Below are 27,945 nucleotides of genomic sequence, written 5' to 3' on the forward strand. Positions count from 1 at the left end.
TTTGTTTAATAAATGGGGGGGGAGAGATAAAGAACCTTTATTTATACAAATCTCCATCTCTTCCCATTCCACCCTCCTCAGCAAACACAAACACCGAGTGATGAAATAATTTTTGAGATGCACACAGACAAGTATTCCTCAGTCTGAGGCGGGTGTTGATGATGTGTGGGTGATGTGCCTGGTGTCAGAGTCTTGGTCGACCCAGCTCGCTGGATCAGGGGACCTGAGCCACCCCTTCTGAATCAGTGATGCCAGCAATGGCATCTGTGGGGGCACACACCTGCCCCAAGGTCGCCAGGCATGCTTCTTCTGGGGATCCAATGCTTCACAGGAATCCCAGCCTTGCGTGGGAAGCTGGCCACAAGCTGTCACGTCGCAGGAATCACAATTTATCACGTCCTTGGTTAACTCCGCTTAATTAAGCGCCCCTCTGCAGCTCAGACCTTGCCCCCAGCGTCAACTTCTGTTGAATGAATAGACATCTCTGGGCAGATGACCACCCTTCCTGCACCTCAATTTCCCAAGGCCTCCCAAGTAAATTCCCCTGTTGGTTTGGTGAGTTTCTAGGCTCAGCATCCAATCTAGAGAGATGGTGGTACCTGCTCCGGAGTCTGGGCAAGAACTGGCTAACAGAGTGACAGAATACGCCTTGAGTGTGACAGGGACAGTCTGCTGGCGCAGCTGTGCACCGATGAAGTGGCCAACAGCTCGTGCACAAGCCAAGGTGCCCAGGGAATCTCCAGATGACTGCAGGTGCCTCTGTGGGCACAGCTGCCTGGAGCCCCCCACTCCCAGGGGAGGTGGCGAGCCCGGGCCAGTGAGGGGAGCTGGGGACATCCAGTCCCTGTAGACCCAGCATCTGACAACTTCATTCCAGAGTTCTCAGAGTCTTTCGGAACTCTGCCAACCTGGCGGCCTTCCAGGGGGAGGCATTTCGCAGGCCCGATTAAGGCCCCCTCTCCCCTGTAGACTTCAGCAAGGAGCAGGCACGCACCTAGGAAGCGTCCATGCACGTGGGCCCTGAGGAGAACATGGCCGCCACTACAGGCGCCTGGCCTGAGCTCTGAGCATGGCTGGGGGCATTGAACAGAGGGCACTTCCCCTCCTCTGAGACACCCAAGGGTGCCAGGGAGGCCGCGGAGAGGCTGGCCTCCAGTGGAGCCCCCTGGGGCGGGGAGTCCGGGGCCTTCAGCGGACTCAGCAGGGGCGAGGACCTGTCCCCACAGCAGCAGCCGCAGCAGGGGCTGGCCACAATTTGCGCCTTGCCAGCTTCCTCCTGGCCATGGCACTGCTTCAGGTGGCCACACAGGTGGCAGGTGAGGGCTGAGTAGACGATGCCGTTGCCCGCGTCGTCCCTCAGAGGGTCTGTGGCCGGCACCAGGGTGAAGAGGGGTTTCTGTCCATCGTCTCCTTTGACTGCTGGCTCCAACTCAGGCCACTGTGAGTCCTGAGGGCTGTGAGGGGGGTCCATGTCCAGGCCGAAGGTGAACAGGGGGACGGGAATGGGGGCAAGGGTCCCGGGGCAGCTAGGAGCGAGGCTCTGGAAGGGTTTGTAGCCCCCCTCCCCGCCGCTGGGCTCAATTTCAGAAGTCGCAGGGCAGCTGTCACCGCTGGCAAGCAAGCTGGAGAAGGCCTTGTAGCCTGCCTCCTCAGAGGGGCCAAAGCCGGCCAGCCCGCTGTCCTGGGCGCCGCCCTCCTTCACTGCCTGCACAAATTCCCGGTAGCCACTGCTAGGAGCCGAGGCAGGGCTGGGGGCCGCCCTGTGCTGGAGGACCCTCTGACGCAGGATCTGCTCCCAGGTCTCTGGTTCCGGCTGGGGAGCAGCGGGGATGTCGGGGTCCACTTCCCCCAAGTGTTCGGCCAGCTGTGGGTCCGAGTCAAGCTCTCCAGGGCCCGAGGACTGGCTCAGGAAAGTGCTGAAGCTGCGGTAAGCGGGGTTGTCTGAGATGACAGCGGGCATCTCTGGAAGAGCCAGGCCAGCTGGGTTCTGGGTCAGAGTGGCCAGAGGACTTGACTCTGGGTTTGGAGGCTGTTCCTTGTCCTCAGACGATGCCTCCTGGGGCCCCACCCTCGGGAACTCGGCCCCGGGCCTCGGAGCACTTGCATTTTCTAAAGGGGTTAGAAGGCAGGACTCCTCCACACCTTGTGGACTAAAGCCCCCAATCTCATCTCTGAGAAGGTGCAGGAACAGGCTCTCTGTCAGCCGGGCCGCGATGTCCTCTCTGCCCTCCTGGAAGAGGCCCCCGCTGTTCTCAGGTGATGGGCAGAAGCTCCCTTTATCTTCCTCCACTTCCTCTTCTTCCTTCTCCACTTGGGCCTCAAACAGCTCCACGCACCGCACCACGCTGATGCTCTCTGGCCGGAGGATCGTCTGGCTGACCTCCACAGGGCGCCATGCTCCTTTCCCAGGACCCTGGGAAGGCCCATTTCTAGCAGCCTTAGAGAAGTCTTCATCCCTCTCCATGCCATGCTCCAGTAAACAGGGCAGGAGCTTGGCAAGACAAGTCTTCCAGTGTCTACAAAAACAAAGTTTAATCGGAGTTCACTTTCTCCTCTTGAAAAACTCCTATTCACCCTTCAAAGCCCAGCTCAAAATCACCCTGAACTGATGTGGAGACGGGCCGGGGCCTGGGACCCTTTGCTGCAGTGCTGCAATGCTTGCACTGGAACAAACCTCTCCTCGAGCAACAAAACATTAAGAAACTATATGGAAGTAAAAATAACTATGTGCATGCTGCAGTGGGGCAAATGACAGACAAAAGATTCAAAAAGACCCAAAACCTCAACTGCCACTTTTCAAGAGCTGGGAACAAAACGGTGTCGGGAACAAAAGCAGGGTACTGTGCATGCCCCCTGAACACCACACCACCAGAGAGTCAGGCAAAACACCTATGCCACCTCTCCAGCTCAAGCCCTGGACACACCCCCACCCTCACCCTCTATGACGAACCAATTCGCCCCTCCCTGGGTAGTGAGCCAGGGAACCTGTTACTTGCTCCACCCCCGCTCCCCACTGCAGCAGGAGCTCTAATAAAGCCTTGCCAGGATTTCTTGTCTGACCTCTAATCAACTCCCCAGGTGGCAATAGTGGTAAAGAACCTGCCTTCCAGTACAGGAGACATCAGAGATGTGGGTTCGATCCCTGTGTCAGGAAGATCCCCTGGAGGAGGGCAAGGCAACCCACTCCAGTATTCTTGCATGGAGAGTCCCTTGGACAGAGGAGCCTGGTGGGCTACAGTCCAGTCCACAGGGTCGCAAAGAGTCGGACACAACTGAAGTGACTTAGCAAGCATGCATGCACAGCTGCCTTGCTTGTTACCGCCATCAGCCTTGCTCAAGACAGACTGGGCATCCCAAAGGGGTTCACTGAGCACCCCGCCCCCAATGAAACTCAGGGGGCTCAGCTGGCAGTCGACCCACTCAGACCATCCCTCCCCCTGCCACCCCTCAAAACCCAGTGTCACAGGGCAAGTGCTGAACACCCAGGACGGAAAGGCAGACATCAAGGGCGGTGTGACTCCAGTTTCAAGATGGGGCCCCCCACCCTAATTCCAGCCCCTTCCAAATCCACGTAGGCTATAATCTAAGTTCATATACATACGGGCACTTGGCTGGTTCCTGGCCTCGGGACCGCTTCCCCCACAGTGACACCTAAAACACGGAGACAGCCAGTGACACAGAGCAGAGAGGCCTTCCCACCCAGCCTGGCATCCAGCGATGCTCAGAACCTGTTTGCCTTGAGGAGACTTGACATCATCAAAATTTCTAAATTTGGGGATGATTTGTTATACAGCAAAAGCTAACTGATACATAAATGACACTGTGTGCTGTAATAGTCACTTCCTTCGAATTGTCTCAGTGAATTCCAACATCAGCCCTGTTATAACCATTAGTGTAACCCCCATGAAGAAACTGAGGCTCAGAGAAGTTAAGCAACTTGTTAAGTCTACCCTGCAGATAAGTGACAGTGAGGGTTCAAAGCCAGCACCACTGGACTCCAGAGCCTGCCTCAGGGTCCCTGGAGAATTGAGGACTCACAGACCTTCTGTTCTAGACAGGACTTGTATCCCCCCCATTCCCCTTCCTAGAGAACCCTGATGGTGCTCAGGCAAATTCCATGTGGCCATCTCAGTGGGGAAGCTGGCCCCACTCCTAGCTCAGGAGTGTCCATCTGGATGGCCTCAAGTATTCCCACTCCTTATAGGTGAGTGGTTTATGAAAGAGGCTGTGATGTAATTCAAGTCAATGAGAACGGAGGGATTTGCTGGTGCTTCGGGGGCAGTTTCCTGCTCTTAAGAGGAAGAAACAGAAAACTTGTTCCCTCTTCAACTCCTTGTGACCTCCTGCCCTACGTGGTACAGGTACCTCCCTAGGAGACGATATGCAGAGGACCTCAGAGACCTCAGAACAACAACAACAAAAAAGCAAGAAATCCGATTCCAGAGGACCCCCCCCCCCAAGCTGAAAGAACAGTCCTAGAAGCCAAAGGAAGGGGAGTGAAAGCCTCTAGCTGTTGACTCAACCTACCCTGAAATCTTCCTGACCTCCCACGTGCAACCCCCAAAGTCATGAGATAGCCTTAACAGCCCATGTGTCTTGAATTGTATTTCCCGATACACACGACCCAAAGCGTCCTCACCCGCCCCTTCTCCTACCTGAGAATCCTGGATGACAACAGCCACGAGGGGGCTGTGGGCTGGGTTGGGAATTTGGTCCCACCATTCTTTCTTAATCCTAAAAAAGAAAGGACAAGTTGTTGGTCCCTGAATCACTAACAGGTTGGTGTTCTTCCCATAAAAATGATTCATAGTCACCCAGACTTATTAGGGCTCAGAGATCACGCTGATAGATTTTTGGCTCTCTCACCCTCACCCCGTGAAACACGTTCTACCGCTAATCCCACTACACAGATGAGGAGACTGAGGCCTGGGGAGGTGAAGTGACAGCTGGGGGGCATTAGAGCTGGGTTTGGGTCCAGCACTTTGCTACCCAGAGTGGAGCTCCGGATGCGGCCGCCTCCGCCCCAGGGGGAACAAGTCCCTGGGAATTAGGGGAGACCCAAGCGGCAGAGGGACTTCCCAGGTGGCGTGAGTAGTAAAGAATCCGCCTGCCAATGTAGGAGCCACAGGAGACGTGGGTTCGATCCGTGGGTCGGGAAGATGCCCTACGGGAGGAAATGGCTACCCACTCCAGTATTCTTGCCTGGAGAATCCCATGGACAGAGGAGCCTGGTGGGCTACCGTCCACGGGGTCACAAAGAGTCAGACACAACTGAGCAGCTGAGCGCAACACACACACAGGATGCAGAGAGAGAATCCTGGGTTTCCCCTTCAACAGCCTTTACTCCGGAGCAGCGGAGGACAGAGTGCCGAGGAGAAGTCTGGCATGGCCTGAGAGGCCGAGGGATTCCTCCTCCCTTCCTGGGTCAGGGCTGGCCAGGAATCTTCTCAGATTGCCTCTGGATTAGCCTCCACCCAGAGTGGAGGCTAACCCACTCCACTCAGTCAGTTACCACCTATTTACTGAGCACCCACTAGGTATCACTCACTGTGCCAGGCTTCAGGGAACAAGACAGGCAGAAACACCTGCCCTCACAGAACTGACCTTCTAGAAGACGGAGACAGACAAACAGATGCGGAAATGATTGTATGACATCATTCATTCCTGACAAGAAGTGCCAGGAATAAAAATAAAGGCGATAAGGGACTAGGGAGGAATAAAGAGTGTGATCCAGGAAGGCCTCTCTGAGGAGGTGGCTTCCGAGAGGCGACTGAAGATGGAGGAGGTGCGGGTCTCAGCCATGCCTGGGGAAAGGTCTTTCCTGGCAGAGAGTACAGCGGGTGCAAAGGGGCGGGGGCAAGAACTTGCTTGGGTTGGAGTCCAAAGAACAGCAAGGAGGTTGGAATACTAGAACACAGTGAGTGGGGGTGGAGAGGACAGACGATGGGGAAACTGAGGCTCAGAGAAGGGGAAAGACCAGCCCAGAGGGCTCAGAGGTATCAGCGACAGACATAGAGAAGGGACCTTGCATTCCCTGCACACCTACTGTGTGCCTGGCAGACTGCATATACTCACTCACCATCAGCCCTCTGCCATCACCCTTCCTTACGTGGTCAGCTTGGGTCCATTAGTCCCATTTCAGAGGTGGAAGGACTGAGGCTCTGAGACTCCATATTCCGAGGACTCATGCTCATTGGAAACAAGGCTCCTTCTGCCCCCTTGCACCCAGTGCTTCAGTACTCCCTTAGGACCCTTGGGACTGATGAAATAAGGACCCACGGCTGAACAGAGGTTCAGAAACTTGGTCACACAGTTACCAAATGCCAAGGCCAGGATCCGAACCCAGGTTTCCTGATTCTGCAAGGCAGCCGTCTAGAATTCCTGTCTATTACCACCTGCCTTCAAATGTCTGGGTCGTACCCTGGGTATGATCCATCTCCCTTCTGCCAAAGGAAGGCCCTGTCCCCAGCTCCTGCCCTGGCCAGCTCCTTCCCGCTATCAGGTCATCACCCCTCAGAGGGACCCACCCTGGCACCCATGGAATATCCCCCAGCTCATCTTGGCTTAATTCCTTCAGTGCAAGGGTCACTATGGAAAACAGCCATGGTTACTTGTTGGCCTGGCATCTTCTGCCTTCCCAAGGACACAAGGTCCCTGTCCATTCAGTGCCTTGCACACAGTAGCTGCTCAGTAAATATCTATCATTGAATGAAAGGGCTACAAGCTGTCAGATGAGAGGGGAAATTCCCGCCCACTCCACATTCCAGGGCGGCTGGCTTGGCAGCACCCCCGCGCAGAAGCCCAGGACTCACTTGATGATGCTGATATAGCAGGACACACACACCGCCAGGATGATGACGCAGGAGATGCCGACGCCCAGTTGGAGGCGCTGCTCCAAGGTCTCCTCGTAGTCTGGAAGTGGAGGGAAGCCGTGAGCTGTGTGCCACATCCAGCCTGGTCTCCATCTCCCAGAGAAGACCGAGGCCTCAGGACCCTCTAAGACTCTGTGTGAGCTGGCTGCCGCCTCAGCTCCTACTGCCCGCTCTGAGCCCTCGCCACCCTGGCCTCCTCGCTGTCCCCTACTCTTCCAAAGCTCAGGGCCACCTCAGGATCCTGAACTTGCCGCTCTTTCCTGAAGCACTGAAGTCAAGTGCAGAGACTTGGAGTTGGATGCCCTTGGTTCAAAGCCTGACTCTGTCAGAGACTTGCTGGCAACCCAGGACAAAAGGCTCACCCACTCTGTGCCTCAGTTTACTCATCTGTACAATGGGGTTAATAACTACTTAACTCATTGTTGTGAGGCTTGTATGATTTAATATACACGTGAAGCAGGACCTGCATATCCATTCACAGAGCTGGCCCCCCCTCTTGTTCACTGACAGGTCCAGAAAGTTCTCCCCCACCCCTTCTCTAATGTTGCCTTCTCCCATCCCTTTTCCCTGCTTTATTTCCTTCTCGGACTTACTAGATCTAGATCTCATTTATATTTTTGTTTACTCGCTTATTTTCTGTCTCCCCCTCCAAAATGTCAGTTCCACAAAAACAGGGATTCTTGTCTATTTTGTTCACTACTGATCCCTCCGTGTCTAGCACTGGGCCAGTGTCTAGTATGCAGTAGGAGCTCAAGAAATATTTGTGGAAATAATGAATGAGTGTCCAGCACATGGTGTCTGTCCCACACAATCTATTTCCCTTCCCTTCTCCAGGTCAAAGGGGAAAATCAATTTGATAAAACTTTCCCAAGCACTTACTATGTGCCTGGTGCTATGCTGGACGATGGAGACATAGACATGGAGCAGGCACCACTCACAGGGCTTACAGCCCAGAGCTGGAGACAGATGGTCAAGAGGCATCGATGGAACAGGATGAGTGATGCTGAGAGGGGCGTGTGGTGGGTTGGGGTACCTGCCACTCACCATTATGCCTAGCACTTTGAAGAACTCTTCCTTCAGTGAGTGTTGACAACAGCCCTTCCTTCTCCCCATTGTTCAGATGATGCCTCGGGCAGCCTCTCCCACCCTACAGCTGTCTCCCCTTCTTCTTTTCCAGGCTGTGATGTGCCCACCCTGAGGTTTGGGCCAATTATGGGCCAAAACTACTTCCCTTTTCAGGCATTTGAGTTCCCTGCCTCTCTTGCAGTTGGGAGAGGACATGTGACAGTCCTGACTGATGAGATGCAAGGGGAAGTCCACTAGGACTGGAAAGGTTTTTGCTTCCTGATAAAAGGTGCGTGGGACGTACTCCTTGTGGCAGCCTTCCATTTCCTTTGGGCCTGGGACATGAGGGTGTTTGCAGTAGACAGCCTGGGGCCATGAGGTGACAGTAGGTAAGGATAAAATGCTACCATGCTAGGGATGGCAGAGGGAAAGACACGACTCTGGAGTGATGTCACTGAGTAGCAATATTCATTGATTAAACCTCATTTTTTTTCTTTTTTTGGCCATGTAGTACAGCTTGTAAGATCTTAGTTCCCTGATCAGGGATTGAACTGGGGCCCTCAGCAGTGGAAGCACAGAATCCTAAAGAGAGGATGGCTGGGGAATTCCCCTGTAAGGCTTCATTTTATGTGAGATAATTCAATATCTTTACTGAAAAAGTCGCAAAGTATTGCTTAGGGGAACAGAGTACCAGATGAGTGACTACATTTCCCAGAACCCCTTGCAGCTATGTGTGGCCATGTGACCAGTTCCACCAATAGAACTTGAAAGGAAATGATGTGTGTCACTTCTTGCTGAGGCTTTTAAGAAGCAGCTGTGGTCTCCCCACTCTCATTCTGTTTCTGCTGGCTGGATTCAGATGATGCCAGGGCCCTAGAGCAGGGATTCTTCACTTGGGGGCTTCCAACATGGTTGCCATTGGAATTTAGGGGTCTGGGAGCTTTGATGGGAAAGAAATGATAGCTTTATTTTCACTAACTTCTTTTTTTAATATAATTTTATTTATTGATTTATTTATGGCTGTATTGGGTCTTCATTGCTGCACAGGCTTTTCTCTAGTTGCAGGGAGTGGGAGCTACTGTCTAGTTGCAGTGCACAGGCTTCTCATTGCGGTGGCTTCTCTCGTTGTGGAGCACGGGCTCTAGGGTACGCAGACTTCAGTAGTTGCGGCTCCTAGACTCTAGAGCTCAGGCTCAATAGTTGTGGCGGAGGGGCTTAACCGCTCCATGGTATGTGGGATCTTTCCAGATCAGGGACTGAGCCTGTGTCTCCTGCATTGGTAGGCAGATTCTTTACCACTGAACCACCAGGGAAGCCTTCACTAACTTCTGAAACCTGGCGTTTCCTCCCATTAGGAATGGAGAGAGCAAGCTACAGTGATAGCAGCAGCATCAGTCACTCAGGCTCCAGGAGAAATCACAGGTATTCTCTTATCACCCGATGGCAGGAGTACCATGAAATATGCTTTAGGTTCATCTACTTTGAAATGACAGTATTTATGAGAACTACCACTAGATCCTATTTTTAATGTGTTATGAAAGAAGCCTATATTCTTAGATAGGAAATATATTTTAAAATCTTTTTATAACCACATTTCAATACAATTAGGTTTCCATTGAAATCCTCTGTACTTTATTTCATACATTTAAAAATATTATTCTGGCTTGGGGTTGTCAAGGGGAAAGGGGTGTGGGGTGGGGGATGAACTGAGAGATTGGGACTGGCCATATGCACACTACTCTAAGTAAAAGAGACAATCAACAAGGACCTACTATATAGCACAGGGAACTATAGTCAGAACTCATTAATAACCTATATGGGAAAAAAAACCCTGAAAAAGAATAGATATTAATCACTTTGCTGTGCACCTGAAACTAACACAACACTGTGAATCAACTATACTCTAAAAAACACTGAGATGAGGTCCACAGGCTTTCTTTGCTGGACTGTCCATGATACAGAAAGGCTAAGAAACTTTGTCCTAGAAAATGATGGAGCCACAGGGAGGAAAACCAGCTACCGATCAGCAAAGTTCATCTTGAACTGTTACCTGAGCAAGAAATACATTCCTATAGTGTTAAGCTGTGGAATTTGTGGGTTTGTTACTGTAACCTACCCTACACCCTGACTGGTATACCACATCAGTTGGAAATTCTGTTACTGCAGTTAGAGGCATCTTATGATATGGAAACCAGATATTGGGTTGGGGTAAGTGTCTGGCCACAGAATGAAAGTGGGGAGCAGAGATGCTAACTGCTGAGAGTTCCCTGGTTGCCTAGTGGTTAGGGTTCCAGGCTTTCAATAGAGTGACCCGGGTTCAATCACTGGGCCCTGGTGGGGAAACTGAGATCCTGCAAGCCGCGAGGCAAGGCCAAAAAAAAAAAAAAAAAAAAACCCCTACACACACACACTCACAAAACCCCCCAAAAAACAGAGAGACAGAGAGAGATGCTAACTGCTCAGGACTCCCGGTAGGATACTCACAGTTAAGCCACTTGACGGTGGGGCTCCACTCACTCCAGGTGCTGTTGTAGCTCTGCGCCCAGGCCTTCACCCGTGCGCTGTAGGAAGCTCCAGACTTCAGGGAGCTGGCCGCGACACGGAGGGTGGGCCCCATGTAGGTCACGTTATAGATTCTGAACTGGTGGAAGAAAGGGAGCTGTCAGTGCATCTGCTTGCGGGGAGGGCAGAACCAGCTGTTGTGCTCCGCTGACCCCACAGTGCTGAAGAGCCACCAGCCTGGGTATTGGGTTATTCCTCCAACTCTAGGCCTCTGCCAGCTTCACGACAGTGACCAGAGTCAAGCAAGATGGGTCATGGAACCGGCCCTTTCCCTACCCCCGCACCCCCTCACTGATTAGCCATTTGCTGTTACTGAGGCAGGCTGATGAACCCTTCTGAGTTTTAGTTTCCTCATCTGTAAAATGCAGGTAAGAGTTCCTACTGACACTTTCTGGCTGTGTGACCTTGGAAAAGTGACATAACCTCTCTGGGCCTTGATGTCTTCTTCTGCAAAATGGCGATAATAAAAGTGCCGACCTCCCAGGGCTGTTGTGAGGATTAAGTGGGTTAATACAGGTCAGTACTTCAGACAGGGCCAGGCATGCAGGGAGCACAAGAGTGATCTTTCTGAGCACAGACAGGGTCGCCGCGTGCCTCTCTTTCAAGGGCCACTCTAGAGCCTCCCCAGTCAAGCCCAGGACCAATGGCCCATCATCTCAGCCCCGCCCAACCAAGCCCCTCAATGAGAAGGAACTTCCAAGATCTGCTCTTAAGCGAAAAGGGCAGGATGAAGACTAGCACGTGTTGTCTGTTGGCTTTGATGTTAAAAACAGAAAGGGAGAAGGCTTAGTGATGGTGGCAGACAGACTCTGAGATGGCCCCGTGAGCCTCACCTCATGTCACATCCTTGGGTCATCCCCCCCCTTCTCCTTGCCTGGGGCGGGGGATGGGGAGCACGTAACTGATTCTGGACCCACAGAATATGGCAAAGGTGATGAATCTGTAGGAACTGCACGGATGTGATTCCATTATGGAAGACTGTAACTCCAACCTGCCAGGAGACTCTGGCTTTGAAAGGTCGCCAGGGAAGGAGCTGAGGGCGGCCTCCTGCTAAAGGCCAGCAAGAACCCGGGGCTCTCAGTTCAAAGCCCATAAGAAACTGAATGCTGCCAACATCACAGGAGCTCAGAAGGAATCCCCAGCCAGCTCATGTGTGTACACCCTTCAGAGAACCTGAGAAGACAACCCAGCTAAGCCATGCCCAGACTCCTGACCCCCAGAAACTCTGGGGCAATACGTATGTGCTGTTCAAAGCAGTCATGTTTGCAGTAATATTATAATGTTTGCTTGCTCAGTTGTGTCCAACTCTCTGAGCTCCTATGGACTGGAGCCCGCCAGGCTCCTCTGTCCATGGGATTCTCCAGGCAAGAACACTGGAGTGGGTTGCCATGCCCTCCTCCAGGGGATCCTCCCGACCCAAGGATAGGACCTGCGTCTCTTACATCTCCTGCATTGGCAGGCGAGTTCTTTACCAGGTGCACCACACGGTCTGGTGTAAAGTTAGCTAAGGGGAGGTTGTACACAAAACGGAAGCAAAGTCCTAACAGCCTGCTGGAGAAACGGGGGGTGGGGGCAGCTGGAACTTTGCAGGGAGGCTGGGGATGGGGAGGAGGTGGCAGGAGGAGACCCAGGGCAGGGAGAGAAGGGCACTCTCACTGTCAGTGTCCCTTTCTTTCTAAATTGCAGTAAACCGGAAGCAGCAGCTGGAGCTGGTTCACAGAAGGAATCATACACTCTGGAGAGGATTAGGGAATTGAGAAATGTTTTACTAAGAAACAAGAAATCGAGCTTCCAAGGAACTACTTGTTGTACATTTGTGTGTTTTGTTTTTTTTTTTTTTTTAACAAAAGGGCCAGGTGTTTGGGAGACTGTTTTGAGTGAAGGATCCCATGGGAGGGGAAAATAGCACAGGCTCTGGAGTCCAAATCCTAGCTTCGAATGCCAGCTTGGCCATTGCCAATGTTGGGACTCTGGGTGAGTCATCCCACCTCTCCAAGCCTCGATGCCCTCGTCACTAAATGGAGAGACAAACACCTCTCCACCTGCAGGGCTTTCCCAGCCATTAGTCACAATATAATATACTTCATGCCTGGCATATAGTAGGCACTCAAGAAATAATCATGAACATGGCATTCATGGCCCTCGGTAGGCTTGAGGCCTCATTTTCTGCCTTTTCACTGTACACACTCCCACAGCCCCATAATCCTCAGATATGCCATGAATTTTCATACCTCCAAGCCTTCTCCCTGGCCTATCTTCTAGCTAAAGAACTCCTATACATCCTTCAATGCCCAAGCCAAAAAACTCCATTACAGAATCTTTTCCAGAAATCATCCAGGATAAGGAGTAGCTCCATCTCCTGAATTCCACAGTGAGTTTCTAATATTTTTAGAATTGATCCCACCAGTCTGAGCCACAGCTGGTGTCTGCAGTACTGTAGCAAACACAGCTGGACACCCACCCAGCATCTATACCACTGGGGTCAGGTAGTCAAAGCTCAGGGTAGGTAAGCCTCTGTCTCCAATTCCAGGGTTAATTCTCATTGGTCTAAACCAATCATGGCTATTTCATTCCCTAGCCTGTGAGTGGTCAGAGAGGAACATGTGACCATCTCTGGCCAATGACTAATGAGGGGAATTTTTGCCGGCCCAGTTCTGTCCTTGGGAAGAGAAAGAAGGGGGAAGATGTCTCACTAGCTTCTGCCCCACCAACAAAAGAAGCTGGAAATGGAATTCTGAGGCCTGGGGCAACCCCGGGCACCTACACGACCACTAAGCCACAGCCCAGGCACATTGACCGATTCTGTCCGCTGGTTGGAGTCTGGTGCCAGGTCCCAAACCCAGCTGCATTTCAGCCAGCCCAGTCTCTATTCCCTGTTCCCCAGAACTTCCTTTGGGGAACCACCCCTCCCTCATTCTCGGCCCATCTGGTCTGGGTGGGGTTGACATGACCCGCTCCAGAGGGGGGAATGTCATCCTTCCCTGGCCAGTGTGAACACTGCATCAGCATCCCCTCTCCTGCCTACAGCCTGTGACAGGTTCAGAGATTGGCATGTAGGCAGGTAGCTGATCACTGGCCTCAGGACTTTTACTGGGGCTATCTGGAGAGAACTTTTCCCACTGTGGCTTTAAGGCTGGAGCTTCTATTGGGCATACTGGCCTCTATGTGAGCAAAGAGCCTGCTTAAAAATGAGGCCAAGGGCTTCCCTGGTGGCTCAGTGGTAAAGAATTAGCCTGTCAGTGCAGAGGACATGGATTCAATCTCTGGGTCTGGGAAGATCCTACATGCCTGTGGAGCAACTAAGCCTGGGCACCACAGCTACTGAGCCTGTTCTCTAGAGCCTGCAAGCCACAGCTACGGAGCCCAGACGCTGCAACTACTGGAGCCCGCACGCCTGGAGCCTGTGCTCTGCAACAAGAGAAACTATTGCAGTGAGAAGCTTGAGCACAGCAACTACAGAGTAGCCCCCACTCGCTGCAACTAGAGGAGGCCCGCCTGCAGCGACAAAGACCCAGCACAGCCATAAATAAATAAATCTAAAAAAAAAAAGAATGAAGCCAAGACAGAATAAGGCAGGACCAAAGGATGAAGACTCCAGGAACCTGGATCCAACTGTGATGAGCAAACACATGACTTTCCTTTGGATCCCATAGGTGGTACCCTTTTCTCCCCTCCAGCTCATCCCCTGAGCTAAGCCCACACCGGTCCAGGAATTGGAAGGGGATTTAGTGACCAAACTGCCTCTTTCTTTGGCATCTGTGCCAACCCCCTCTTCCTGACTGCTCTGAGCCTCTGCTGTATGAGCCCGTCTACCCTTCCTGTTCCTGTGCCACATCCTGGCCCAGTGCCAAGGAGGAAAACCACACCTGAGAGATGTAAATCAACACCCACCACCTCCCCGGCTTGGCCAGAAAGAGAGGAAGCAGGAAAAGAGCTGATGTGGCAGCTTAAGACATCTGGGGCCTCTCCCTGGCAGCCAAGGTCAGGCAGGCCTGGCTTCCGGGACACGAGGCGTGGTCCCCAGCAGACTCTCAATAGTTACAGACCAGGGTCCGGGAGGACGAGATGGATGGGATTCTGAGGCCTGAGGCTCCCAGGAGAAAAGGAGGACGACGTTTATGACGTTGTTGTGCCAGGCAGGGGCGCCTGTCTGTGTCATCCACTTTGTGCTCTCCATAGCCCTACAGGCTTGGGCACTCTCGTTAGCGCCAAGTTACAGATGGGGAAATCGAGGCAAGAGGAGGGTGAGCAAGACACTCAAGATCATGCAGCAAGTGGCAGGGCAGGTATTGGAACCCGTCGTTCTTCCAGTGGGAATATCTGAGGCAAAAACGTGAGTGGCTGACAATGGCCTCCAACCCGACCTGCACCTAAAATAGAGGGGGGCTCGACCTTCCATTGTGTAGCCCTGAGATTATTTGATGGTTTCTGACAAATCAACTCTCCCTGTTCTCAAAATGTCAATGTGTGCTGTGCGTGCTAAGTCGCTTCAGTCTTGCCCAACTCTTTGCAACCCTGTGGACTGTAGCCCACCTGGCTTCTCTGTCCATGGGATTCTCCAGACAAGAATGCTGGAGTGGGTTGCCATGCCCTCCTCCAGGGGATGTTTGCCACCTAGGGATTGAACCCACGTCTCTTATGTCTCCTGCATTGGCAGGCAAGTTCTTTATCACTAGTGCCACCTGGGAAGCCCCAGAATGTCAAACAGTTGAGTTCAGTTCAGTCACTCAGTTGTGTCTGACTCTTTGCAACCCCATGGACTGTAGCACGCCAGGCTTCCCTGTCCATCACCAACTCTGGGAGCTTACTCAAACTCATGTACATCGAGTCGGTGATGCCATCCAACTATCTCATCCTCTGTCATCCCCTTCTCTTCCCACCTTCAATCTTTCCCAGCATCAGGGTCTTTTCAAATGAGTCAGCTCTTCGCATCAGGTGGCCAAAGTATTGGAGTTTCAGCTTCAGCATCAGTCCTTCCAATGAATATTCAGGACTGATTTCCTTTAGGATGGACTGGTTGGATCTCCTTGCAGTCCAAGGGACTCTCAAGAGTCTTCTCCAACACCACAGTTCAAAAGCATCAATTCTTTGGCACTCAGCTTTCTTTATAGTCCTACTCTCACATCCATACATGATTACTGGAAAAACCATAGCTTTGACTAGACAGAGCTTTGTTGGCAAAGTAATGCCTCTGCTTTTTAATATGCTGTCTAGGTTGGTCATAGCTTTTCTTCCAAGGAGCAAGCGTCTTTTAATTTCATGACTGCAGTCACCATCTGCAGTGATTTTGGAGCCCAAGAAAATAAAGTCTCTCACTATTTCCATTGTTTCTCCATCTGTTTGCCATGAAGTGATGGGACCGGATGCCATGATCTTAGTTTTCTGAACATTGAGTTTTAAGCCAACTTTTTCACTCTCCTCTTTCACTTTCATCAAGAGGCTCTTTAGTTCTTTGCTTTCTGCCAAAGGGTGGTGACATCTGCATATCTGAGGTTATTGATATTTCTCCCAGAGATCTTAATTCCATTTTGTGCTTCATTCAGCCTGGCATTTCGTATGGGGTACTCTGCATATAAGTTAAATAAGTAGGGTGACAATATACAGCCTTGACGTACTCCTTTCTTGATTTGGAACCAGTCTGTTGTTCCATGTCCAGTTCTAACTGTTGCTTCCTGACCTGCATACAGATTTCTCAGGAGGCAGGTCAGGTGGTCTGGTATTCCCATCTCTTCAGTTTTCCACAGTTTGTTGTGATCCACACAGTCAAAGGCTTTGGTGTAGTCAATATAGCAGAAGTAGATGTTTTTCTGGAGCTCTCTTGCTTTTTCGATGACCCAACATATGTTGGCCATTTGATCTCTGGTTCCAAATACATTCGTTTAAAAAGGACCATCACGAATAAAAAAAGAAAAATTAAATAAAACAGAACCCCTCTGCCACTGCTGTGACTGGGGGCAAGTATCAGATGCTGTGAACATCTCATAAGTAAATGCAATCAGGACCATGCAACGGCATTAGATTATAGCTGTATGTGTTTTCTGAGGGAAGGCTCTGAGTCTGCAGGCCCTCATCTCTGTTACAAAGACGCTCAGCTGACAGATTTCTAATTTATATTCATTCAAAACTTTGATAATAGTTCCATGTATTTTGGTATCTAGTATTACTGTTAAAAATCTAGAAAGTTTATTATTCATAGTGCTTTAAAAAAGTATTTGAATGAGGCTTGAAACTTCTAATCCAATTCTGAGGATTTAAATACTATGTTGTTAAAAAAAAAAGCAGGAAACTAACATGTGATACAGCATTATTAACTAAAGTACAGATTTAGTTCAAATGTCAAATAAATAAATACAAAATCTTCTTAAAAAAAAAGCTCAGGTGAGAAGTTACTCTTGACAGTGTCAGGAGGGAGCGACCATCTCTCCTTGAGATTCAGTCATTCAAGTGTGTTTAGAGGTATTGCCTAAAATCTCAAGTGCCCCACCCCTGGGAAACAGATGTGGTCCACAGCTCTTCCTCTATAGATGAGGAGTCATGTCTGAAAATAAATTCCCTGTCTTCACACTGGGAATCAGGGGCCTGGAGAGGTGGAAAGACTGGTCCCCGAACAGAGCCATGACCAACCACATCCAGAGGGGGGTCGCTCTCCCCATCTCACACCCCAGAGTCTGAGTCTCCACCCACCCGAGTCCCAAGCGGTCACAGAGAAACCCCGGAGGGCGCCCACTCACATCCGTGGGGTCGTTCTCATTCGAGATGTTGACCAGGTAGGTGAGCTCGGAGTACAGGGAGTTCACAGGAGGGTACGGGTTGTTCCACGTCAGCAGCCACGTGTGGGAGATGTTGGCGTGAACCGTGAGGTTTCTGGGGGCCAGCGGTTTCACTGTGGAGAAGCAGTGGCTGGTGAGGGGCTGGGTGGGGCGATGGGAGGAGGTGGGCCTATGCAGGCACGTAGACAGTTTAGATTCTCAGTCACCACCACCTCCGCAGTACATCAGTGAGAAACCACATAGATTTAGTCATAACAGAGAATTACAACCATATACCTGATTCTCAGGTTGCTAAAATCCTACTGAGCACTTATTGTTCTTGTTTAGTTGTGAGTCGTGTCAGACTCTTTTGCCACCCTATGGACTGTAGCCCACCAGGCTCCACTGTTTCATGGGATTTCCCAGACAAGAATACTAAAGTGCGTTGCCATTTCCTTCTCCAGAGTATCTTCCCTACCCAGGGATCAAACCTGCATCTCCTGTATTGGCAGGCGGGTTCTTTACCAGTGAGCCACCAGGGAAACCCACTGAGCACTTCAGTGGTTATTAACTACCTTTCCACAGTGAATGCAAAATGGGTAAGCCAAGTAACCCGGACTCTGGCTTTTCCACTTTGATTCTTCATACTTCTGGCCACATCTGTGTACTGTATTATTATTTACTAAGTATTTTTCTTTATTTTGATTCATGTGTTTTAAAACTTCATCTCTTTTAAAATGTTCATACCCATGAGATCACAGGTACATAATGAGCATTAAAAGTCGCTCAGTCGTGTCCAACTCTTTGCGACCCCATGGAGTATACGGTCCATGGAATTCTCCAGGCCAGGATACTGGAGTGGGTAGTCTTTCCCGTCTCCAGGGGATCTTCCCAAACCAGGGATCGAACCCAGGTCTCTCACATTGGAGGTGGATTCTTCACCAGCTGAGCCCCAAGGGAAGCCCAAGAATACTGGAGTGGGTAGCCTATCCCTTCTCCAGCGGATCCTCCTGACCCAGAAATCGAACTGGGGTCTCCTGCATTGCAGGCGGATTCTTTAGCAGCTGAGCTATCAGGGAAGCCCCTAAAATCAATATACACGTGTAAAAATTATTTTAATTGATAGATTCATTCATGGGTCAATTTAAATCACCCCCACTTCACCCTGGATATGAGAAAGCCCTTCAGGAATTGCTGATGTAGTGGTGAAGACTGTGTGCTCTGTGAGAATACTGCCTCTACCACTTAGTAGCTGTGTGACCTTAGGCAGGTTACTTGCCTTCTCTGAACTATGTACTTTTTTTTTAATTGCAAAAGAGGGGTAATAACTGTCTTTGACAAACCAAGGCTCAGAGAGGTAACACGGCTTGCCCAAGGTCACACAGCAATAAATGGTGTTTTAAACTCCTGTCACTACACCCCAGCATGGTCTCCGGGGATTCCTGTGGGAACTCTGGGTATCAGGATGAGGTCAGCTTCCCATGGTCTACACTGTCTAAAGAAGCAGCAGCTGAACAGTCAACAGAGGGTGGAAGGATGATTCCCAATTCAGTTTCTGACCTGCATCAAGCATGCCTTCCACTAAACACACCTCATTCAACACGTCGATCTGGGCACATAAATTCTGGAGGTTGAAATATCTGAACTGAACGGGGCCTGATGTACTCTTGAGCCCAACTCCATTTCAAAGATGGGAGGACTGAGGCCCAGAAAGGGGCAAGAACCCCATCAGGTTTGGGAAAAGGTAGGAGGCTGCTTGGATGGCCCCCCTCCCAGGAATGAAGCCTGCCCAGCACACTGTGCAAACACCTGTATCCCTGCCCTGCCCCTCCCCACTCACCGTGCTTGCTGGGCGTGAAGGAGCTGCTCCACAGCAAATGGTCCCCAGCCCACAGGTCCATTTGGTAGGTGTCTACACTGACCACGGTATCCATCAGCATACGGCATATGCACACCGCGCCCCCAGCACCTGCTCTGTTCTCCGGGAGACATGTGTGGTTTCTGGAAACACAGATATTGCATTAGGCTGGGCATGTGACTCACGGGCGTCCCGGGACACGCCCCAAGGAACCACAGGCCCTTCCAGCTTCCTGGTCACCCTGCCTCAAGGACCAGATCTGGGGACTTGGGGACCAGAGCGGCTGGGGTGTGGTGGGGACAATGGCCTGGGACCACCTCCCTGCTGCCCACAGCTCCTCATCACATCCACCATGGCCTTTTATCCACCCCTGTCCCCAGGCTTGGACCCTGAAAGCCAGTGAAAGGGAAGAACCCATGGCATGAAAGAATTTGTAACGACATATGTGTGTGTCCTAGCGCCTCTCCGGTCGCACAGTCTAGCCTGGGCACATGCCCTGTGCCCCACAGCCTAATCCTAACGTGTCACCCAAAATAGCCAACCCCACATCTCATGGGCTAGGCCAGCGGCTGGCAAATGGTTTCTGTAATGCACCAGATACTAAATATTTGTGGCTTTGCGGGACATACCCTTTCTGTCCCAACTATACAACGCTGCTGATACAGCACAAAAAAGCCCCAGCCATAGACAATATGTAAACAAATGGGTGTGGATGTGTGTCAGTAAAACTTTATTTAAAAAACATGGGTGGTGGGCCAGATGTGACCCATGGGGCAGTTTGCAGATTCCCGGTCTAAGCCAGTGTGCATACAGAAGCACAGTCGGTAGCCCAAACTGGGTAGCCACATTGGGTGTACTCAGTAGCCCACATAGGGTATGCTGTATATCCCATTGTGCTCCATAACTGTATGTCTTGCATACTAGGTCATATCCTGGGTACCACGTGCAACAGCAGTTAGCCCTGTGTACCATGGGATATCCCAGTGAACCACCTGGAAAAACATTCCAAGTTCCATGGTCCACCAATCATCGCAGTGAACTCTATCACTAACACTGCACCCCTAAACAATGGTCTAGCCCGGAAGTTCTCAAAGTGTGGTCTGGGGTTCCACGGGTCTAACGGTTTTCATAGTAATACTCTGACATCAGCCCTCGTTCCCACTGTTTTTCTCTCACAAGCTTAGCGTGGATTTTTCCAGAGGCTACATGATCTGTGGCCATGTTGTTGCTCTGACAGCCTGTTGAATGTGAACTTGTTGGCTCTTGTGATTTAAATTTTCTGTTTTAAATTCTAATACAGAAAATATCAATAGATATAAGTTACCCAGGCTACATCTATTGGAAGGACTGATGACGAAGCTGAAGCTCCAATACTCTGGCCACATGATACAAAGAGCCAACTCAGTGGAAAAGACCCTGATGCTGGGAAAGACTGAGGGCAGGAAGAGAAGGGGGTGACAGGATGAGATGGTTGGATGGCATCACTGACTCAATGGACATGAGTTTGAGCAAACTCTGGGAGATAGTGAAGGACAGGGAAGCCTGACATGCTGCAGTCCATGGGGGTTGCAAAGTGTCGGATATGACTTAGTGACTGAACAGCAAAAACAGCTGATGTCAGACTAAAGCTTTTGGGGTCCTTGCTACTTCTTAAGCATGCAAGAGAACCTTGAGACAAAAATGTTTGATAACCTCTGGTCTAGTTCAGAATTCTACCACATCCACCTGCCAGGTGCCTTGGTGACACTGAGCCTGGAGCACCACAATGCACTCATTGCCTCTTACCCTGCACCCCATGGGGCCTCATCTCTACGGTGCCCAGTCAAGCTCCCAAGAGCTGAATTTAGCACATGCATTCCAGGGCCCCACCTAGGCCAGGTGAACTCCAAGGCAAACCCTCCCCAACTCCCAGCTCCAGCCCAGGCTTACTCAGAGTCGTAAAAATTCAGCTGGTAGGACAGGCGGAGCTCGGCTCTGCAGTTGGTGGGCCTGGCCATCTCCCACTCACAGGTGGAGAGGCTGATGTAGTCGGAGAAGCAGGTGGGATCCTGAAGGACCCTCATGCTCCCTGGGGAGACACAGGAGACCTCTGAGCAGCTGGAGCCCGACGACCAAGAGGGATGAGTCAGAAACCAGCCCACACACGACCAAGGGGCCCATCACACAACAATGAAACCACTGTCCCAGACACAGTCCCTACAGAGCGGGGGCCAGGACCGGGCTCTGGGCGTTTCCCAGCTAGCACTGGGATGATGCCTGCAGCTGAAGAAATACTCTCTGGGACAGGGTCCATCAGTGGGGACAGACAAAATGCACTTTTATCATATGCAAACTCAATGACCTGCCCGTGGCTGAATTAAAGGAAAAACATGTCAGTCTGGAGATTGCTACCCCACCACCATAGGCATCTGTCCCACGGTGTGGGTTGGGGGAGGCACTATTTTCCACTGACTTGCTCCCTGTCCCCCATCTATCCCCCAGCCCTCTCTGTGCTCAGGAGGCTGACCCCATGGCCTTGTCATCCAGACGCCTTGTCCTCTGGTTTGGGCCAATGCTGAAGGACCGGATGAGAGGCTTGGGGGACTTCTTCCAGCGAGTTTGTTGGCAGAGCTGGAATCTGAACCCAGCCAGATGAGTGCTGGGTTTGTCAAATCATCCGGGAACTACTGCCCTGCTCTGGGCGGCCAGTACCTGGCCACCAGGTGCCTTCTGGCTTCCCCGCTCAGTACCAGGCCCCTCCCAGCTCACATCAACTTGCATTTGTTCGCTGGATAAAGGAGTTACCACATTAAGGAGAATCTTGCTGTTGTTTAGTCGCTAAGTCATGTCAGACTCTCTTGCGACCCCACAGACTAGCCCACCAGGCTTCTCTGTCCTTGGGATTTCCCAGGCAAGAATACTGGAGTGGGTTGCCATTTCCTCCTCCAGGGGATCTTTCCAACCCAGGGATCAAACCCATATCTCCTGCACTGGCAGGCGGATTCTTTGACACTGAGCCCCCAGGGAAGCCCAAGGAGAGTCTTAGATGTCTAATAAATACCCCCAAACTCACCTCATGTCCAAAACTAACTCCTGATTCCCCGCCCGATCCAAATATCCTCTGCATCTCATCAATAACAACTGTGTCCCTCCCAGTCACTCAGGTTAGAAATACTGCAGTCATTCTTGCTACCTCTGTCTCTCTCACCTCAACTCCAATCTGTCTTCAAATCTACCTTCCAGATGGATCCAAACGCCAATGCCCACCCCCTCTGCTCTGCTGGCCCCGGCCCCACCTGTCTCACGGTGCCTCCTCCCTGCCGCCCAGCTTCCACCCTGCTTGGTCCCCTGCTTACTTAGCTGTCTCCATCTCTTCCCTCCTGCTCACTGACTCCCCTACGTCTGCCTCGTTTGGTCTCTCCAACACTCCAGGCAGGCTCTGGGCTCAGGGCCGCCACTGAGAACACTCCTAACCTGGACATGCGCCCGGCTCCCCATTTCCTTCAAATTTTTGCTCCACTGCGACTCCAGGCACTTTATTTTATTTTTTTTAATTTTTAAATTGAGGGACAATTGCTTTACAGAATTTTGCGGTTTTCTGTCATACATCAAAAAGAATCAGCCATGGGTATACCCATGTCCCCTGCCTTCCTGAACCTCCCTTCCATCTTCAAATCACAGTCCTCCCCCTCCAGCCAGCATTTCCAGTCCTCCCTCATCCGTCCTATTTTGTCTTTTGCCATCACCTTCTGGATGAATTTGAGCAAAACTCTGGGAGATAGTGGAGCCTGGCATGCTGCAGTCCCTTGGGTTGCAAAGTTGGACACAACTTAGCGACTGAACAACATCACCTTCTAAGGTAGCCTTTCCCTTCTCCAGGGGATCTTCCCAACCCAGGGATCGACCCTGGGTATTGCAGGCGACTGAGCTATCAGGGAAGCCCCTAAGGATCTTTAGAATCTCCTTAATATTAGAACCATTTGTCATCAGCTGCCCCCTCCCGCTATCATGCAGTCTCCTCAAATCTTTGTGTTGTTCTCTGATTATCCTGGGGGCCTGGCGCGGAAACAATCTAAAGGTTTGCTGAATGAAGGAAGGAACAGATGAATGCTGGGGAGTGACTTACCAGAGCCAGCCACCCACAACAGGATCAGGCAGCTCACCGGGAACATGAAAACGGAGAGAAGAAGCCGCCCCATCGGGAGATCTTACGGCGCCTGCTGGATACAAGTAATCGGGTTAGCGGTTTAGCACTGACTCGTGATCTCCCAGCCCCATCAACCCGAGGGCAGCTTTCAGAGCTCACCTCCCTCCAGACACGACCCTCCCCCAGCCAGCAACAAGCCTTCCATATCCCCAGAGTTCTGCTTACACACACTAAACACAACACACCCGCACAAAGCTCAGAGTCAGAGCCACAGAACACCTGTCCCAAGAGATGCTTCTTGAAAAAAACCCCATGGCCTGTTAAGTTTGAGCAACCCCCTTAGACTTCTGCAAATTCATAATGCACATTAACATGTGAAGGTTCTGATAAGTCTCACAGTAAAGGAATCTATCTTTCTTCATTTAACCCAAGGCTTACAAAATTTATTTCCAGACCTAGCCTTCATTTATGTGTGTGTGTGTGTGTGTGTGTGTGTGTGTGAAAACCCCAATTAATCTCCGGAGCAGTTTACAGTTCCTTAAAATATACTTTGGAAATGCCAATCTTTAATTGTCCAGCCTTACAGAGCTGGTTAAATAAATGATGGTACCCATGCCAGGAAGTACTGTGTGCTGTGCTTAGTCACTCAGTCATGTCCGACTCATTTGCGACCCCAGGACTGTAGCCCACCAGGCTCCTCTGTCCATGGGATTTCCCAGGCAAGAATACTGGAGTGGGTTGCCATTTTCTTTTTCAGGGGATCTTCCTGACCCAGGGATTGAACTTACTTTTCCTGTGTCTCCTGCATTGTAGGTGGATTCTTTACCCATTGAGCAATCAGGGAAGCCCCCATGAAGTATTAGGCAGCCACTAAAAATAATGCTGCTGAGTGTGTTAGATTTACTACATCCATGGCTTAGTTCTTCACTCCTCTTGTACCCATGTAACTCTGCAGTCCCTTGGACAGCAAAGAGATCAAACCAGTCGATCCTAAAGGAAATCAACCCTGAATATTCACTGGAAGGATTGTTGCTGAAGGTGGAGCTCCAATATTTTGGCCACCTGATGCAAAGTGCTGACTCACTGGAAAAGACCCTGATGCTGGGCAAGATTGAGGGCAAGAGGAGGAGGAGACAGCAGAGGATGGGATGATTGGATAGCATCACAGACTCAGCGGACATGAATTTGAGCAAACTCCAGCAGATAGTGGAGAACAGGGAAGCCTGGCATGACTTAGCAACTGAACAACAACCTTGCGGTGCTCCCACCCCCATCATCACTCAGGGTAGGGTGTTCTCCCCGACCCTTGAACCCTGGCCTCAACTATGTGACTAGCTCCAGCCAGTAGGACATTAGCAAAAGTGATGCTCAGGGAAACCTGCTATTGCAGGACCACTGCCTGGACAACATGCCTGGGCTAGACTCTGGGAGGATGCTGACATGCAATAGTCCCAACAGTTTCATGCTGTGTTAGGCAACAGGCGGCCGCCCCATTTGGGAGAGTGAGGTCACTTGAGTCAGGTCAAGATCAGCAGGGCTGCCTGGCCAACTGGAGGCTGACAGTTGGATGCACGAGTGACATCAGCCCAGCAAAATCAGCCAAGCCCAGGTAAGCTGTCCCCACGAACTTGAGCTAAAAAAAGTCTCCTGTTACATGCCTCTCGAGGTTTTGTGGTTAGTTGTTACACAACACTATTACCATTCCCCTCCCGCCATTACGCCACCACCCTGACTTCTAAACCCTGGATCACTTTTTGGTGTTAACACAAATGGAATCGTGCATCACCCCTAGTGTGTTAATGACATCCCATAATCCATGATCTGTTGTTGTTCAGTCACTCAGTCATGTCTGCCTCTTTGCAACTCCATGGACTGTAGCACGCCAGGCTTCCCTGTCCTTCACCATCTCCTGGAGTTTGCTCAGACTCATGTCCATTGAGTCGATGATTCCATCCATCTCATCCTCCGTTGGTCTCTTCTCCTCCTGCCCTCAGTCTTTCCTAGCATCAGCACCCAATCCGTGATTGGGGAATAAAAATTAGAAAATGCGTTTACCCCAAAGAAAACCTAATTCAAATCCCCCCAAATCACAAGGCCCAGCAAGAACCCCTTACGTACTGAAATCTATTCTTCCAGATCTGTTCTATAAAACCTCGGAGATAAATATAAATTTTATTTACCAAAATAGCAGCACCCAATATATGCTAAAGCTTAAAATTTAAACTTACTACATCCTTTAACATCATTCCAGGCCACTAGATCCCCAGCAGTTAATTAGTAGTATTCCACTGTGTGGCCACTGTCAGATTTTAGCCCTTATTTATTATGTTTATTACTTTGTTACTATAAACAGCAGGGGTTTATGAGCCCTTCCTTGGAGAGCCATCACCACACATTTCTCTGATTATTTCCTTAACTTTAAATACTTGCTCTGTCGCTTGGGACAGAGCAAATTGCTTAACACCCCTGTTCCTTGGTTTCCTACTGTATCAAGTGGGGCCAATAGACCCCATTTCACTGGGATGTTATGAGGATTTTTTACAAATTAATTAATTAATTAGGCTGTGTAGAGTCTTAGTTGTGGGCATACTGGAGCTTCTCTCTAGTTAAGGCTTGTGGCATATAGGATCTTATGCCGTCCAAGGATTGAACCTGAGTCCCCTATATTGGAAGGTGGATTCTTAACCACTGGACCACCAGGGAAGTCCCTGTTGTGAGGGATTCAATAAACCTACACACGTGGAGTCCTCAAACGGTGACCTGAACAAAGTAATGGGTCAAGTGATGTCAGCAATTATCATCACTAAGAAAAGCGCTCAGGGGTCAAGGAGTTTGCAATTTCCTCCCACCAATCTTGGCGCTTAATGCCAAAGGGATGGCTCCCCTGGCTCGGCTGAGAGCACCCATCCCCCACCCGCTAGCCCCGCAGCGGTCTCTATGTGGGGGTCTCCTCCGGAAAAGCAGCTGCCAGGCCTCGGGCTGCTTCAAAGTTCATGCACCATTAAGAGAGTTACCCTATCTTTCAGAGGTTTGGCTCCTTTTACTGTTCCGTGGAAAAGATACCAAGATCAACCTCACAGGTATGTTGCAAAGAGGAAGTGAGCTGTGTACCTACAGCACCTGGCACAAAGTCGGGAGCACGAGATGGGCCTAATACCACGCCAGGAGCCCCAGGCGCCGGCAGCTTTCCTGTGACTTTGTCCCACTTGAAATCCCTCCCCAGCGGGGCCGTCTCCCTCTCCACCTGGCTCCGCCTCCCTCTGTACTTGGCCCCGCCCCCTCTGTACTTGGCCCCGCCTCCTCTCCACCTGACCTCCACCTGCACAGGCACTCCCGCCCCACTGGACACCTTCACTTCCTGCCACTCTTCAAACACACCAGGAGCTCACTCTCACCCCCATGCCTTTCCTCTCCCTCTCCTTCTCATTCATTCTTGCTCACTCTCTTGTCTCCCTCTCATGTATTCATTTATTGATACATTTATTCATGATGAATAAACGACCCCTTAATACTCGAGTAGTTTGTCAAGAAAAGCAAGGACAGTCACCAACATAACTACAATAGAACCATCAAAAGCAGGAAGTTAACACGGATGCCAGCTAACCCACAGATCCTATTTCCATTTTGCTAATTGCCCCAACGATGCCCTTTTATGCATCTGAGGACTATGCCATCCCAGCCCCCAGGGCTTGGCTTCTAAATATTATTCTGCACTGACAGAAACCAGAGCTCCTCGGAGAAACAGCTGACTCTAGGAGCAGGGAAGGTACACGAAAAGCTTAGAATTCTTGTGCCAGTAAGGGCAGGCTCCAAGAATGATGAAGACCTCTCGAAAAGACAGAGCCAGCTAGAATGGGTGCCCACTGGCCAAAACAGGCAAAACTGGAACCTCATAATGAATGTTTTAGTAACCAACTGTAACCCTTAAGAGGTAAAATGGGGGTGCAGAAGTCGAAGGTGATACAGATGAATAAGTGGGGGGAACGGACAGCTCTATTTCACCACAGCAGCCTCCAAGTATCTCCCCACAAACTCATATTAATTATTATGAATTAATGAGTCAAATACTTATTAATTAACTATGCATGCATGCTAAGTCGCTTCAGTCATGTCTGACTCTTTGGGACCCCATGGACTATAGCCCACCAGGATCCCCTGTCCATAGGATTCTCCAGGCAAGAATACTGGAGTGGGTTGCCATGCCCTCCTCCAGGGAATCTTCCTGACCCAGGGATCGAAGCACGTCTCTTAGGTCTCCTGCGTTGACAGCCGGGTTCTTGACCACTAACACCACCTGGGAAGCTCCATTAATTAACTTTATAACTTTAGATATTTTGCATACAGTACTTTATATATATGTGTGTGTATACATACATACATACGTACATATATATATATATATATATATATAATTGTATAGAACCTTATACACAAAAACCTGGCAGATGCCACCTTAACCAAATGGATGGTCTCTGTTGACATGGCCAGGGACAAATCAAGGTCATGAGCTTTCGGAAAACAACGCTCTTGGAGGAACACAGCATCCCTTCCCCAGGGTCCTGTCCCCAGTGCACGAGTCACATGGAAACGTGGAAATGTCAGACAAGCCTACCTGAAGGGTGGTCTGTATAGCAAATGGCCTGTACTCTTCAAAAAGTGCCATGGGGCAAAAGGCAAGGAGATTGGGAGACATTCTCGTTTCAACTGTGTGTC

At 50.6% G+C, this 27,945-nt stretch overlaps 1 protein-coding gene across 4 annotated transcripts in view; it reads right to left on the reverse strand.

Annotated features, from left to right (window-relative positions):
• IL4R (interleukin 4 receptor) overlaps positions 1-27,945 on the reverse strand; it is a 49,605-nt gene continuing 21,660 nt past the window's right edge. The window contains exons 2-10 of one of the 4 annotated variants that reach the window (XM_081553393.1): positions 23,212-23,302; positions 21,036-21,174; positions 19,089-19,249; positions 17,231-17,382; positions 10,422-10,578; positions 6,813-6,912; positions 4,656-4,734; positions 3,602-3,651; positions 1-2,516 (exon numbers count right to left, since the gene is read on the reverse strand). In XM_081553393.1, coding sequence (XP_081409519.1) covers positions 995-2,516; positions 3,602-3,651; positions 4,656-4,734; positions 6,813-6,912; positions 10,422-10,578; positions 17,231-17,382; positions 19,089-19,249; positions 21,036-21,174; positions 23,212-23,284 — 2,433 coding nt within the window. In that variant the 5' untranslated portion in view covers positions 23,285-23,302 and the 3' untranslated portion in view covers positions 1-994. Of the gene's footprint in view, positions 2,517-3,601; positions 3,652-4,655; positions 4,735-6,812; positions 6,913-10,421; positions 10,579-17,230; positions 17,383-19,088; positions 19,250-21,035; positions 21,204-23,211; positions 23,306-27,945 lie in introns of all 4 variants that reach the window. The other 3 variants (XM_081553392.1, XM_081553394.1, XM_081553391.1) reach the window with 3 other exon arrangements.

This window comes from Giraffa tippelskirchi, chromosome 13 (genome assembly GCF_054371585.1).
Source record: "Giraffa tippelskirchi isolate mGirTip1 chromosome 13, T2T-mGirTip1v1.2.pri, whole genome shotgun sequence".
Lineage (NCBI taxonomy): Eukaryota > Metazoa > Chordata > Mammalia > Artiodactyla > Giraffidae > Giraffa > Giraffa tippelskirchi.